At 41.6% G+C, this 16,414-nt stretch overlaps 1 protein-coding gene across 2 annotated transcripts in view; it reads left to right on the top strand.

Annotated features, from left to right (window-relative positions):
- Positions 1 to 16,414, top strand: part of LOC135526323 (rho guanine nucleotide exchange factor 6-like) — a 34,100-nt gene that overhangs the window by 2,868 nt on the left and 14,818 nt on the right. For both annotated transcript variants that reach the window (XM_064954603.1, XM_064954602.1), the window contains exons 3-12: positions 1,194 to 1,278; positions 8,607 to 8,725; positions 8,893 to 9,097; positions 9,212 to 9,264; positions 9,404 to 9,498; positions 11,275 to 11,370; positions 11,635 to 11,757; positions 12,967 to 13,105; positions 13,955 to 14,014; positions 15,424 to 15,570. In XM_064954603.1, the coding sequence (XP_064810675.1) occupies positions 1,194 to 1,278; positions 8,607 to 8,725; positions 8,893 to 9,097; positions 9,212 to 9,264; positions 9,404 to 9,498; positions 11,275 to 11,370; positions 11,635 to 11,757; positions 12,967 to 13,105; positions 13,955 to 14,014; positions 15,424 to 15,570 (1,122 nt within the window). The remainder of the gene's footprint in view (positions 1 to 1,193; positions 1,279 to 8,606; positions 8,726 to 8,892; positions 9,098 to 9,211; positions 9,265 to 9,403; positions 9,499 to 11,274; positions 11,371 to 11,634; positions 11,758 to 12,966; positions 13,106 to 13,954; positions 14,015 to 15,423; positions 15,571 to 16,414) is intronic.

Below are 16,414 nucleotides of genomic sequence, written 5' to 3'. Positions count from 1 at the left end.
GCCCTTCCCTTGCTCTGGTCAGTGATGCCCTTCCCTTGCTCTGGTCAGTGATGCCCTTCCCTTGCTCTGGTCAGTGATGCCCTTCCCTTGCTCTGGTCAGTGATGCCCTTCCCTTGCTCTGGTCAGTGATGTGATGCTGAAACCCTCTCTCTTTATCTTAACCACAGACAAAATAGGCACGTGGGGCTGTCATGTGACGAGAGAAAGCGAGCAGTCACTCTCTCAACTTTTCCTTCTGCACAGAGATGCAGAAAGGGGAAGCAGCAGCAACGGATTGAGGGCCAACTTGACCAGTTCTAGTCGACTACAGTATAGTTGAATATATATAGAGCCTGAGCCTGCAGTATTTTTTTTTTCATAGACATCTACAGTAATATACAGTTATAACATATGTGAGTCACATACTACCCAGCCCCTGCTCAAGGCTCTTTGACAAAGAAGGACAAGTGAGTTTCATATGTCATATTTTAGCCTCCGATGCCAGATTGTTTAGCTATTATGTCACTGTGTTTTGATCCATGCTTCGGTTCTCTGTGGATGTTGTCAGAAATGAACAAGCAACCGATTGACATATGTCAGTATTACAAGCTGCTAGTCTTTCATCTTGACATGGTTAACAGAGAGCCAAATGTGTTGTGATAGTCTTACCAAAACTGAAGCGTGGCTTATGCGCTACCCCTGAGTCACAGTAGCTTTGGCTCTGAAGGGCTAGATAGTCAACCGATTCCTCATGCCCTGCTACCCAAACTCTATATCTAAGATGTTTTATTTAAAATGTGAAACTATAGCTGCTAGAGGAAAGTGGATAGCTGGCTGTCTGTGAGGCCGGGAGACAGAGGGCGAGCGAGTGCTCAGTGTGCATCGAATGACAAATGAGGAGGGAACCGCCTGTTTCGTTACCAAAACCGCTATGCCACTAAAAATATGGTTCACATTCAACATGTCTCTGTCTTGTTGTGTGCAAGTCGTATTCCATTGTGTGTTGTTGCTGGGCTGCAGTCAGGCTTCACAGTGTGATAGTTAGCAAGGCAGCATCTCCTACTTCTTTGTTATCAGTGAAAAGCCTCTCTGATGCTAATGATTTTTGACCTACTTCACTTCCTCTGCTGTTTTTAGTCCGTCATATGAGCAGCTAGGCATTTTGCTTTTGAATTGAAAGTGTCTTCTTTGTGTCTTTTCTCCTCTCCTGCCAGGGATTTGAACCAGAGTGCCTGTACACTGGGGAGAACTTTAACAAAGTGCTGACCACTCTGCTGGGAGTCAACTTTGCCACCCAAGGTCAGTCTGATGACTGTATTGATCTTATTCAGGAGGATGCAAAGATACAACACGTTCAGATAGAAATGCACTGTGTAAAACGGGCATGATTCTCACTCTATACAACTAGCTTATACTTCTATCTTCAAGGTTGTAAACGTTGCACCCCACTGAATAAAGACCATAATGTTTTTTTTAAGGCTGAGACTGAAATAATATATACTCGCCTTCATTATCATGCAATGTAACGTTGTAAACATTGATGTGTATGCTACTAAAGATAATACACATGTATGCCACATGACTAATCTGCCCTCTCTAAAAGAGGAGCCAAGTGGAGTGAATCATTTTACAGCTACTTGTTAGCGTGTGCACTGCCGAGACTCCTAATGACCACGTGTAGCGTTGTCGTTTCTAACGCACTCTGCCATGTCTGTGAGGGTGTAAACATGCTTGTCATGTTTTTGTTTTGTTGCCTGGATTGGTCCCAGAAGGCCTGGTGAATCATGAAAGGTGTCTTGTTCACAGGCAGCTAGTATGGCTGTGTCTCGCTGTTTCTATGGGCCTCCTGCAGAGGACCATATTTACTATGATGACTACCGTGTCTTTGGTTCTCGTCCTACTGAACATGCCTGGCTCTTTTCTGTCACATCGCATTCGAAAGACACCTGGCTGAGCTTGAATAAGGCTTTATTCGTTGCAGCAAGTTCAGTGGTATGAGTGTAATTTACTTGGCGGATACAGTGTTTCATTGTCAATATGAGGAAATTGTATTTTAAGTCAAAGCAACGGTGCAGCTTGGCTCTAAGACGTGCACTTGCTTAAATGGCAACCCGATCGAACCAGTGTTTGTCTTTTTTGCTAGTGCGAAGATTTTGCTGCGAAGTCTAAAAGCTTTCAATGTCTTCAAAGCCATTCAGTTCACTGTATCTGTTAGTCTCGTTATCAGTTTGAAGTTGTCTTAGCGCCAGTCCTCATCAGAGAGCATGGATAGTACAAGCCACAGCATGAAAACTGGACCAAAAGCTCTCGCTCTGCCCTCTTTCCTCTCAGTGATGTGATCAGCTTGATATGCAAATCATCTAATGGCGTCTGAGAGGACCAGAAGCTATTTGCCAATCTTCAAAACATCTAGTGCTGTTCATTTGGGCTGAATTAGTCACATGCGCTTTAATGTGATCAAGAAGAGGCGTCTCTCTGTGTTTCTGCTGCCTGTGATTTTCTGGCAAGCCTCCACACAGAGTGTCCTCTCTCTGTCGCTGTCTCTCTGTGTGCTTGTGTGCACAATCTCACAGTGCAGCTGCAAGAAGCAGTGGTTGCCAGGCCACAAGGAGGGAGCTGCTGACTACAGGGCTTGTCTGGGCGTCTCACTGCATGTGCTGAGGCATGTGGAATCCGTGTGATAACCCCCCCCCCCCCCACACACACACACACACACACAGCCCTAAGAGAAACACAACAACTTCTACTATACTGGCCTGTCGTTTTTGCTCTTTGGCCCATCTGCAGCTGCAAAATGATGAGGAATGGGAGTAAGGTCAAGATTGGCTTTGACTCTTGGCAGTGCCCTAGAAATATTTGGCTGAACCAACATGGATATACAGTACGTAGGCCTAATGCTGATGGGAGTGCCCTTAATTGTAAAAGGGGAACTCAGAACCCCGGAGGCACCTTTTGTTGTTTGATATCTTTCCTGTAGCATACATGGCCAGGTCTCCAATGGATTTGTTTTTCTCAGGTCTAAAAGGTTGAATAAAAACATGATTGTGGTGTTTTTTCCTCCAGAGTCATCTCCAGACTGTAGCAATATGGTAAATAACATGACTCACTGATCAGTGTCAGAGATACCGGCTTTGCCAATCTCTCTTTATCAATTCTCATTACAATGGTCTCAGTCTGTATAGCTAAGAGGATATCTGGCTAATCCTGTCTTCCAGATGGTTGGCTCTCTCTCAAAACATGTCTAAATAGCTTAGCGATGATCCACTCCTATAATGAAAGGAGATTAGACAAAGGTGTTACTCCGGGACACTGTCCCTCCTTGGAAAGTGGATTTAGACTCCTTACCAGCCAACAAGGATGCACATGTATCATGTAAAGTCATGTGTTAGCTCATTAAAAGAGGATTTGCTGTTACTTCCTGACACCGATACAAGTATAGATCCAATACTGTGTTGGCTAAGTTGTAAAGGATGGCTATGGGTCCATATTTGGCTTTGTTTTAGCAGCTTGCATTGGGAAAGAGTATGGCTGTGGCAGAGACATGCCCAGGTCTGTTGGTACTGCTGTGGCTGGATGGCTGTTTGTCTTATCTCTATGTGAATCATAAAGAGCTGATGCATCACTGCGCCTTCAAGGGAATCCTCTCACATGATGGCTGCCAGGTGTTTTCCAGTATTAGTCTGGTAGTCCTACAAGGCTTTCCTCCTGTCTGAGAATGCTGAGGAGAGTTTGTTAGTCAGCTCTTTGAAGATGATTTTGTTAATGTCCAAATCAACCTGCAATAAATTATTTACCATTCATTTATATTGGGCACGACATAATCTGAAACGCAACCAAAACAAACTGCAAATGCATCCAACAAGTTTGTAGAGTCACAAGCTTGATGTAGTTATTGTGTGCTAGGAATATGGGACAAAATATGATACTTTTGACTACTTTAATACACTATAAGTGAATTTGTTCAAATAATTATGATGCCTTCAAATGGAGGTACTAGATGCATAAAGTGCTTTTAATTTCTAAACAGAGAGTACCAGTCAAGTTTATTTTTACAAATTTTCTACATTGTAAAATAATAGTGACGACATTGAAATTATGAAATAACACATATGGTATCATTTAGTAACCAAAAAAGTGCTAAACAAATCCAAATATATTTTATTTGAGATTCTTTAAAGTAGCCACCCTTTGCCTTGATGGCAGCTTTGCATTTTCTCAACCAGCTTCATGGGGTAGTCATCTGGAATGCTTTTCCAACAGTCTTGAAGGAGTTCCCACATATAATGAGTTAAGGTCAACCGATTAATCGGAATGGCCGATTTAATTAGTGACGATTGTTATGAAAACTTGAAAATCTGCATTTTTGGACATCAATTATGGCTGATTACATTGCACTCCACGAGGACACCGTCGCAGGCTGACTACCTGTTATGTGAGTGCAGCAAGGAGCCAAGGTAAGTTGCTAGCTAGCATTAAACTTATGAAAAACAATCAATCTTAACATAATCACTAGTTAACTACACATGGTTGATGATATTGCTAGTTTATCTAGCTTGTCCTGCATTGCATATAATTGATGCGGTGCCTGTTCATTTATCACCGAATCACAGCCTACTTCGCCAAACGTGTGATTGAAAAAAGCACTGTCGTTGCACCAATGTGTACCTAACCATAAACATCAATGCCTTTCTTAAAATCAATACACAAGTATATATTTTTAAACCTGCATATTTAGTTAAAATTGCCTGCTAACATTAATTTCTTTTAACTAGGGAAATTGTGTCACTTCTCTTGCGTTCTGTGCAGGAAGAGTCAGGAAATATGCAGCAGTTTGGGCTGCCTGGCCTGTTGCGAACTGTGTGAAGACCATTTCTTTCTAAGAAAGACAGTAATTAATTTGCCAGAATTGTACATAATTATGACATAACATTGAAGGTTGTGCAATGTAACAGCAATATTTACACTTAGTGATGCCACCAATTAGATAAAATACGTAACGGTTCCGTATTTCACTGAAAGAATAAACGTTTTGTTTTCGAAATGATAGTTTCCGGATTTGACCATATTAATGACCTAAGTCTCGTATATCTGTGTGTTAAATTATAATTAAGTCTATGATTTGATAGAGCAGTCTGACAGCATTCATTCAAACAGCACTTTCGTGCTTTTGCCAGCAGCTCTTCGCTGTGCTTCAAGCATTGCGCTGTTTATGACTTCAAGCCTATCAACTCCTGAGATTAGGCTGTAAATACTATAGTGCCTATAAGAACATCCAATAGTCAAAGGTATATGAAATACAAATGTATAGAGAAATAGTCCTATAATTCCTTATCTTCTTGTGACTCCCAAACCCTCATGCGGGAGCGTAATCATCGCCTGAAACTAATTAGCATAACGCAAAGGACATAAATATCCCTAGAAAATATTCCTATTCATGAAAATCACAAATGAAATATATTGAGACACAGCTTAGCATTTTGTTAATCACCCTGTCATCTCACATTTTCAAAATATGGTTTACAGCCAAAGCTAGACAAGCATTTGTGTAAGTTTATTGATAGCCTAGCATAGCATTATGCCTTGCTAGCAGCAGGCAACCTTGTCACAAATCAGAAAAGCAATCAAATTAAATTGTTTACCTTTGAGCTTCGGATGTTTTCACTCACGAGACTCCCAGGTAGATAGCCAAAGTTAATTTTTTCCCAAAAGATTATTTTTGTAGGCGAAATAGCTCCGTTTGTTCTTCACGTTTGGCTGAGAAATCGCCCGGAAATTGCAATCACGAAAACGGCTAACAATATTCCAAATTAGCTCCATAATATCGACAGAAACATGGCAAACGTTGTTTATAATCAACCCTCAAGGTGTTTTTCTAATATCTATTCGATAATATATCAGTCGGGACAATTAGTTTTTCAGTGGGACCGATTGGAGTAATGGCTACCTCTGTATTTTACGCGAGAATCTCTCTCGGGGCCACCATGTGACCACTTACGCAATGTGGCCTTCTACGGCTCTTCTTCAGCATAAATGCGTAAAACTACGTCACAATGCTGTCGACACCTTGGGGAATACGTAGAAAGCATAAGCTCGTTGATGGCACATTCACAGCTCAATAGGGACTCATTGGAACGTAGCGCTTTCAAAATCTAGGGCACTTCCGGATTGGATTTTTCTCAGGCTTTCGCCTGCAACATCAGTTCTGTTATACTCACAGACAATATCTTTACAGTTTTGGAAACGTTAGAGTGTTTTCTATCCAAAGCTGTCAATTATATGCATATTCTAGCATCTTGTCTTGACAAAATATCCCGTTTTAAAACGGGAACGTTTTCTTTCTCCAAAAAATGAAAATACTGCCCCCTAGTACCAACAGGATAACTACAACCTAAAACGTCATACCTGGGAACATTGAAGACTCATGTTTAAAGGAACCACCAGCTTTCATATGTTCTGAGCAAGGAACTTAAACGTTAGCTTTTTTACATGGCAAATATTGCACTTTTACTTTTACTTCTCCAACAGTTTGTTTTTGTATTATTTCAACCAAATTGAATATGTTTCATTATTTATTTGAGGCTAAATTTATTTTATTAAGTTAAGTGTTTATTCAGTATTGTTGTAATTGTCATTATTTTATGTATATATATATCAGCCGATTAATCGGTATCTGCTTTTTTTGGTCGGTGTTGAAAAATCATAATCGGTTGACCTCTAATACTGAACACTTGTTGGCTGCTTTTCCTTCACTCTGCGGTCCAACTCATTGCAAACCATCTCAGTTGGGTTGAGGTCGGGTGATTGTGGAGGCCAGGTCATCTGATGCAGCACTCATCACTCTCCTTCTTTGTCAAATAGCCCTTACACAGCCTAGAGATGTGTTTTGGGTCATTGTCCTGTGGAAAAACAACTGATAGTCCCACTAAACACAAACCAGATGGGATGCCGTATTGCTGCAGAATGCTGAGGTAGCCATGCTGGTTAAGTGTGCTTTGAATTCTAAATATATCACAGACCGTGTCACCAGTAAAGCACCATCACACCTCCTCCATGCTTCACAGTGGGAACCACATATGCAGAGATAATCCGTTCACCTACTCTGCGTCTCACAAAGACATGCCGATTGGAACCAAAAATGTCAAATTTGGACTCATCAGACCAAAGGATAGATTTCCACCAGTTTAATGTCCATTGCTTGTGTTTCTTGGCCCAAGCAAGTCTCTTCTTGTTTGTGTCCTTTAGTAGTGGTTTCTTTGTAGCAATTTGACCATGAAGGCCTAATTCACGCAGTCTCTGAACTGTTGATGTGTTTGCTACTTGAACTCTGTGAAGCATTTATTTGGGTTGCAATCTGAGGTGCAGTTAACTCTAATGAACTCTAATGAACTTATCCTCTGCAGCAACTCTGTGTCTTCCTTTCCTGAGGCGGTTCTCATGAGAGCCAGTTTCATCAAAGCTCTGGATGGTTTTTGCTACTGTACTTGAAGAAACTTTCGAAGTTCTTGACATTTTTCGGATTGACTAACCATCATGTGTTAAAGTAATGATGGACTGTTGTTTCTCTTTGCTTATTTGATATGTTCTTGCCATAATAATATGGACTTGGTCTTTTACCAAATAGGGCTATCTTCTATATACCACCCCTACCTTGTCACAACACAAGTGATTGTCTCAAACACACTAAGAAGTAAAGAAATTCCACAAATTAACTTTTAGCAAGGCACACCTGTTAATTGAAATACATTCCAGGTACCTCATCAAGCTGGTTGAGAGAATGCCAAGAGTGTGCAAAGCTCTCATCAAGGCAAAGGGTGGCTTCTGAAGAATCTCAAATACATTTAGATTTTGTTTAACACTTTTCTGGGGGTTACTACACGACTCTATATGTGTTATATTATAGTTTTGATGTATTCACTATTATTCTACAATGGAGAAAATAGTAACAATAAAGAAAAACCCTTGATTGAGTAGGTGTGTCCAAACGTTTGACTGATACTGTATGTATGAAAATACACTCAAATAAGTACATTCTGTACTGTCGCTTCATATAAAACACAACTAATCCAAAATGTTGTAGAACCAAAATAAATGTTTTAGCTTCACCATCCAAATAAATATGAGTGTAAGCACATTAGAGGTATGAATCATTAGGCCTTTGCCCTCTTTGATGTTTGTCATTGATAATGTACAACAAGGTCTCTGGGCTTGTCTGTGTTAGATGGCTGCTCTGAGCTGGCCAGGGATCAATTCTAGCTAGCAGAGTTGGTGATTCTGTCAAGCGCAGCAGAGCCAACAGCCTGCACTGAAACACCTTCTCATCAACAAGCTGCTACCACTGTGCAGTACACAGCCCAATGCTGTTTAACCTAACTACTGAAGCAGCACTGACGTGTATGAGAGAACGAGATATTTGTGTCATCTCATCTGTTATGAGTAATGTGTAATTGTATAAATGTGACAGGGATTTTTGTACTTGATTATAAGAATGATGTAAGTTGTTGTATTCACGATTGACTGACAAACATCTATATAACTTAAGTTATTTGAGTCCTTGCACTCACAATGTCTTTTTTTTGTGGATCATAATGAAATATTCAAAAGTCTCGGTCTGTGTTTTTGCTCCACAGACTGTGGCACTGAGAGGTCATGTCCCCAGTCCGGCACATCCGCTCCTAGTCAGTCCACCTCTTCCCACACACTCTCCTCAACCAAGTCCAAGTCCTTGCGCAGACCATCCAAACCAGTGGTAGGGTCACACAAACACACGCACAGCTCACAGAGTTCATGTCAATTCCATCTCAAGAATGTCTGTTTTATGTCCTGAATTGGCTGCATTGAAATGGAATGGACCCCAATAGTGGTCGTTGCAGTTGTTTACCACTCAGTAAACTGACACGCATTCTACCCAACCAGGAGATGTCGGAGAACGGCGGGGGCGGGCTGCTGCTGGTGAAGGCGCGCTTTCAATTCAAGCAGAATAACGAGGATGAGCTGTCCTTCAACAAGGGAGACCTGATCGGTGTGTCACGCCAGGAGGAGGGCGGCTGGTGGGAGGGCACGCTCAACGGCAAGACGGGCTGGTTCCCCAGCAACTATGTCCGCGAGGTCAAGCCCTGTGGTGGGTCGGGTTGGGGACAGGTCTATGTAGTACCTGGAATGGATTTAGACTAGATCATTTTGCACGTCACTTGCTGCGCTGAAACGCGAGTTCTAATTCCTTTCTGCCCTGCAGATAAGCCTGTGTCTCCTAAAGCCACTCAACTTACCAAGAACTACTACAGTGTGGTGAGTGGGCCCTCTACCATTGGATCTCCCTTTTCTACAGCTCCGTATGTGCTGGGCCATGACAGCTTTGCTTAGCGGAACTGTATTGGCTGTAACACCATGGATGTGGGATGTGGCTTATTTCAATGATCTTTCTCAGGTGGTGCAAGACATCCAGGAGCATGAGCGGGAGTTTGTCAAGGAGCTGCAGACAGTCTTGAGCTCTTACCTACGACCTCTACTGGCAAGCGACAAGTAAGCTTCAAGAACAAGGATGGAGGATTCATTCAGATGTTTATTCATCTTAAAATACCAATTACTTAAGAACTTTGTCATTGTGAATCTCTCTTAGAATGACCTAGAGTGGGTCAAAAAAAGTATTCAGTGAGCCACCAATTGTGCAAGTTCTCCCACTTAAAAAGATGAGAGGCCTGTAATTTTCATCATAGGTACACTTCAACTATGACAGGCGAGATGAGGAAAAATATCCAGAAAATCACATTGTAGGATTTTTAATGAATTTTTTGCAAATTATGGTGGAAAATAAGTATTTGGTCACCTACAAACAAGCAAGATTTCTGGCTCTCACAGACCTGTAACATCTTCTTTAAGAGGCTCCTCTGTCCTCCACTTGTTACCTGTATTAATGGCACCTGTTTGAACTTGTTATCAGTATAAAAGACACCTGTCCACAACCTCAAACAGTCACACTCCAAACTCCACTATGGCCAAGACCAAAGAGCTGTCAAAGGACACCAGAAACAAAATTGTAGACCTGCACCAGGTTGGGAAGACTGAATCTGCAATAGGTAAGCAGCTTGGTTTGAAGAAATCAACTGTGGGAGCAATTATTAGGAAATGGAAGACATACAAGACCACTGATAATCTCCCTCGATCTGGGGCTCCACGCAAGATCTCACCCTGTGGGGTCAAAATGATCACAAGAACGGTGAGCAAAAATCCCAGAACCACACGGGGGGACCTAGTGAATGACCTGCAGAGAGCTGGGACCAAAGTAACTAAGACTACCATCAGTAACACACTACGCCGCCAGGGACTCAAATCCTGCAGTGCCAGACGTGTCCCCCTGCTTAAGCCAGTACATGTCCAGGCCCATCTGAAGTTTGCTAGAGAGCGTTTGGATGATCCAGAAGAAGATTGGGAGAATGTCAGATGAAACCAAAATATAAGTTTTTGGTAAAAACTCAACTCGTTGTGTTTGGAGGACAAAGAATGCTGAGTTGAATCCAAAGAACACCATACCTACTGTGAAGCATGGGGGTGGAAACATCATGCTTTGGGGCTGTTTTTCTGCAAAGGTACCAGGACGACTGATCCGTATAAAGACTGGAAATAATGAATGGTGCCATGTATTGTGAGATTTTGAGTGATAACCTCCTTCCATCAGCAAGGGCATTGGAGATGAAATATGGCTGGGTCTTTCAGCATGACAATTATCCCAAACACACCGCCCGGGCAACGAAGGAGTGGCTTCGTAAGAAGCATTTCAAGGTCCTGGAGTGGCCTAGCCAGTCTCCAGATCTCAACCCCATAGAAAATCTTTGGAGGGAGTTAAAAATCTGTGTCGCCCAGCTACAGCCCCAAAACATCACTGTTCTAGAGGAGATCTGCATGGAGGAATGGGCCAAAATACCAGCAACAGTGTGTGAAGACTTACAGAAAACGTTTGTTCGCTGTCATTGCCAACAAAGGGTATATAACAAAGTATTGAGATAAACTTTTGTTATTGACCAAATACTTATTTTCCACTATAATTTGCAAATAAATTCATTAAAAATCTTACAATGTGATTTTCTGGATTTTTTTTTTCTTCTCATTTTGTCTGTCATAGTTGAAGTGTACCTATGATGAAAATTACAGGCCTCTCATCTTTTTAAGTGGGAGAACTTGCACAATTGGTGGCTGACTAAATACTTTTTTGCCCCACTATGTACCTTGTTTAACATATTTTTTTTAAAAGTATTCATTCTACTCATTATAATTCTATGTTCTCTGTTGTGTGGTGTCCAGGCTGAGTGTTACAGACAGTGGCATTCTGGGCGCTAACCTGGAGGAGATCCTCACCTTCCAGCAGGGCCTGGTTCTGGCTCTGGAGGAGTGTACCAAGTAAGCGTGTGAGAGTGTTAATGGCTGTGGTGGAGGCACTGCTAATTTGAGGCAACTGAATCAAACTGCATGTCAAATCTGCCACTAGACTTTTTACATGCCGGACTGTTTCTATCAGATATTCTGTGGAGATGTTGATCTAGATTGGATGGCCTCGGACGACGTGCACCCCCTAGTAACTGATATCTGAAACCAAAGATACAGGAACAACCCAACTGTTGTCCTCCCAAATAACTCACCCACTTCTCTCTGTGCGTGTTGCAGGGTTCCAGAGAGCCAGCAGCGAGTGGCTGCCTGCTACCTCAACCTGATTGGTCAGATCAGGATGCTGTACCTGTCCTACTGCTCCAGTCACCCTTCAGCTGTCTGCGTACTCACTGACCACAGGTCAGGCCTTATTGGCGTCTCAGTTCTGCATTACATTAATCTAAATTTTATTCACATTTCATTGCATTTAACAGTCAGTATAATAATGCAAGGAAAATGGCATGTTTTTGTGGATAACTTTGGAATTAGTTGGCGTTTCTCTTTCACCCACTAGGTGTCATAATTTCTCTAAATGTAGAGGTGTAACCAATGATGTGTGTATATATAAACCCTGGATGACTGACAGGGGGCTTGTGTTGAAGCCACCTCACAGTCATCTTGGTACTCCTCCTGCGTTGTGGAAGTTATGAAGATACAAATAAATGCATCTGCATTTGTTTTTCTATTACAGACTCCTTAATGCATACTTGAAATTATATCTGAGCTAAACATAAAAAGAAGAAAAAAATATTTAAACATTTTCCTTTTAAAATATTTTTGTGCGTGCTAATGTTACTGTCCCCAGTACAACAACAAAAAATACTTATATTTTGTCCTTGAAACATTTTAATTGAAATACTGTAGAATTTCATTCATTCCTATGGAGGACTCCTACTTGGGAGTGCCAAAATGGCCGACCAGTGGCTTCAATGCCTCTCAATGGCCAATGCATATCGTTACAAATCCAGGGTTTATATACATTATTGGACACGACAGAGGGGTTTCTCGCTTATCAGTTGTAACTATGAATGAGTGACCTTCAGTGTGTAGCCAACCGTCATCATATCCTCACTGTGTCATTCACTACAATCAGCCCGGAGCCTCTGTGCACCTCTTAATGGATCCTCTGCTGTCCTTTACACACGGTAGTGGTAATTAAAACCAAGAAATGAATCAAGCGGTTGTGCAATTATTATGTTAGTTTAGCATATTAATCATGTATGCTATTTTGCAACAATTGTTTATTTCCCCCGTCTCTTGCTGCACAGTTAATGTGAAAAGATGCACTGCAGAGAAAAGAACACACACGTACAGGAAGCTGCACACAGGATATCTATAGTTGTGGTTGTTGTTCGAGACAGATGAGGCACTTTCGATTTCACACTAAACTAATTAGCATCTTTCATACTGTGGGATCTTTTTAAGTTTTGTCCTTTCACTATCAAACAAATTCAACATTCTTAATTGATTGTTCACTCCAAAATTTAATGTATTTTTTTGGGAATCTTGGTAGAATCTTTCCCCTTTATCTCTTTACATTGTAAGCCTGGTGTGTGTGTGTTTTTGTAGTGAGGAGCTGGGTACGTTTATGGAGAGCCAGGGGGCCAGTACGCCAGGCATCCTGACCCTGACCACCAGCCTGAGTAAACCCTTCATGAGGCTGGACAAGTACCCCGTCCTGCTGCAGGAGCTGGAGAGACACGTGGAGGTACAGTAGGCCTCATCTAGAGCCAACATGGAGGGCAGTTGCTTAACTCTCTATAGGCCCATCTATGGAACCATATGCAACTGAAATTTAACTCGTCTCCGCTGTCCCAGATGGCACTCCGCTTCAATGCTCAAATACCATTGCTATACCATGTTTTGATATCCCTCCCAAACATCTTAATGTAGTTGGATTATTTACATTTTATTTTTTTACATCCACCTTTATTCAGGGGTGAAAGTATATTTCATTTCTTACTGGTACGGTACTCCGTGTGTGTGTGTGTGTGTGTGTGTGTAATAGCTTACGTGTAATCATAGAAATACATATAGAATCCCTATTCATTTCTTATGATCTCTGTAGGCTTAGTAATGAATTGTCATAACATTTGGCATGTATTACATTTTAATGTGGCATTAACACAACCAGTCATGATGTCTTCATCTGATTGACGAACAATCACTTGAAAAAGGTTCTCCTGTAAGCTACCCGTGCACGTTCGTCCACTCACAAAATAATTCCAGCGTCCGAACATTGCTCTGTGCGCCCACCATTTGATGAATGGAAATGGCCTTCTGTTACGAAACCCCTAAACGTGTATTGTAACTACATTCTGCGATGGTCATTAGACTACACGATGGATGCGTCCACTGCTGTCTGCGCACGTCTCTGTCTCGGCCACTCGTCTCCGCCTTGGCAAAATGGAAGTGTTCTCATCAAACCACTATGTAACCCACTTATTCTTTTCCATTGACTCCGTACCGGCTTACTTTCAAGCCTGCCTTTTTAAAAGGTGGTGTGTATAAAATCTAAGTTATTTAACAGTTTTTGTTGTTGTTGACTGTCTTGCAGGAGGCTCACCCGGACTACAGTGACATCTTGAAGGCAACGGTGGCCTTTAAGAGCTTGGTGGTAGGTACAGAACCCCTGTGCATTGTAGAATCTTACTAGTCTTATCTATTCTATATTACTAACACACTACAGAGAGCGAGACAAGTCACTGAAAACTATCAGTAAGTACATTTACATATTTACAATATTAAACTGATTATGGCTGTAGGCAAATTATGAAATAGTCATTTAAACAGGGTTTTAATGTTAATCGGCGTAAGGTCAAAATCTAATAAAGCACATGCCGATTTAAAACGCCTGGGTTTCTGCGCAATCTTTTGAATGATTAGGACATGTAAATAGCTTAATCAGCGCTCCAGCGGTGTATTTAATCTGTACATGTGCCAGGACCAGTAGGTCAGAGCCTTCCTCTAACGCGCAAGTGAAGTGAGTTCAGAAAAACTGAAAATATGCTTCTTATAACGTTTATGTGAAAACTATTTATATGTCTGAACTCTGAACCAAAAAGCTTTTGGAAAAATAACATGGTCACTGTGTCAGGTTATATTTTGATTGGTAATTTTCTGCATTTCTCAAACGTCCTATCAGGTAGCCTGATTTCAGATGTGTCCATGTAAACAGGATTATAATGGAAATCGTTCTTCTTCCCAAGCATGTGCAAGTTTTAAACTATTATATTAACCTTACTATCCACAATAATCGCATTATTGTGTGCAAGTAACCGCGCTCAGTGTCTTCATGAAAGCACATTTTCTTTGTATGAAATTAATAAAGGCTTATCTGAAGATGGGTCAATGTTTTCTGTATCTAGTTTTTATGTTGCCAAACTGAGCGGGAGGAGCATCACATAAACAAGGTCAAATAGGGGGTGCTTATATTAATCTGTGTGAAAGGGCATTGATACGCCCATCTCAGCAGTTTTAATAAATAAAATATATTGCTTCCTGTGTAATATGTCCTCAGTGAAAAGCTTTTTCCTACGGTGGGTTGTTACTGAAATGGCAGCACAGATTTTGAAGACGAGCGTTAGATGAGAGTCAATACAAGGTGTCTGTTGGAGAAATAGTTTGAGAGGCAGTTTCCACTGTGGCTGAGAGTACTGTAGTCTCTTGAGGTGTGTGAGATGTGTGCTGGGGGCGTGTGTTTGTGCTTCCCAAAGGTTAACTTGTTCTTTTGGCGGACCCAGCCAGGCCTATATAATTACGCTCCTGCTCTTTATGGCTAAGTCAGAACTTGGTGGATGTTGCTTTGTCATTTTGTCTTTGTGAGAGGGGGATTCCCCCTTCTGGTCCCGTAAACTGTTCTCTGTCACTCGTCATACCTGTTGCAGTAATGCCGTATCATGGACATTTTATATTATATTAACCCAGGCTTAAAATGGCTATCTTATTGTCTGTCTGTTTCCACCACACACTAACAGTGTCTCATATGCACTATACATTAATTGGCACCTCTCCCTCTCATTTCAGACCCAGTGTCAAGACCTGCGGAAGCGTAAGAACCTGGAACTACAGATCCTGTCAGAGCCAGTGAGAGGCTGGGAGGGAGACGGAATGAAGTCTCTGGGTCACGTGGCCTACATGTCCCAGGTGCACATGCAGAACGGGACCAATGAGGTGAGAGCAACAGATACGGGTGTCCTTATATGCTGAACTAAGATGAGTCTACCAATGGTTAATGTTAGGATTGGGGGCGGTAAGCTAATCATAGATCTGTGTGTATCGGCAACTATCCAGACGGAGCGCTACAGGCAACCTTCGAGAAGGTCAAAGTTCAAATGAACGACTCCAATGGCTCCTTTCACAGACATGTGGTTGAATGGATATTAATGTTTTGAGCAGCATGCATGTGTGCTTGGGCAAAGCAAATAACGGGAAAAGTGAGGTGGACCAGTTACTTTTTATGCTTGACAAACAGGAAGTAAAATCGTTGCTTGTTTGTTCACTCACAGGCTTAGAATCGATCCAAGGACTTATTTCCCCTTTCAGAATTGTAATATTTCAGCACCTGACGACTTTATTCAGAGCAGATAAGTTTGTTTCCGTCCAACACGTTCTGAATATGAGTCCTATATTGTGATCGCCACCGCCTCTCCCACATTAAGCCAACGTTATTCAAATATTTGAATTCATTATGAATCAGAAACCACAGACTGTAGAGTGAAAAGTCATCCCCCCCTGTTGTGTGGTTTCTGTGTAGGGGTCGAATATGAGGATCTGAGGGCTGAGGGGAACAAATGTCTGGCTTTGTTTTGGTCTTATTGAAGCACCAACCAACACCTATCTAACATCTTTCAAACAGAACCTGTTTTCTTTACCTTTTTAAAGCTGCAATATGTAACTTTTTGGGCGACCTGACAATATTCACATAGAAATGTGAGTTACAAATCTTTCATTCTCATTGAAAGCAATTCTAAGAAGTGGTAGATCTGTTCTATGTGCACTTTTTCTATGCTTCCCT

This window comes from Oncorhynchus masou, chromosome 32 (assembly GCF_036934945.1).
Source record: "Oncorhynchus masou masou isolate Uvic2021 chromosome 32, UVic_Omas_1.1, whole genome shotgun sequence".
In the NCBI taxonomy this organism is placed as follows: Eukaryota; Metazoa; Chordata; class Actinopteri; order Salmoniformes; family Salmonidae; genus Oncorhynchus; species Oncorhynchus masou.
This window is presented reverse-complemented; position numbering and strand designations above follow the sequence as displayed.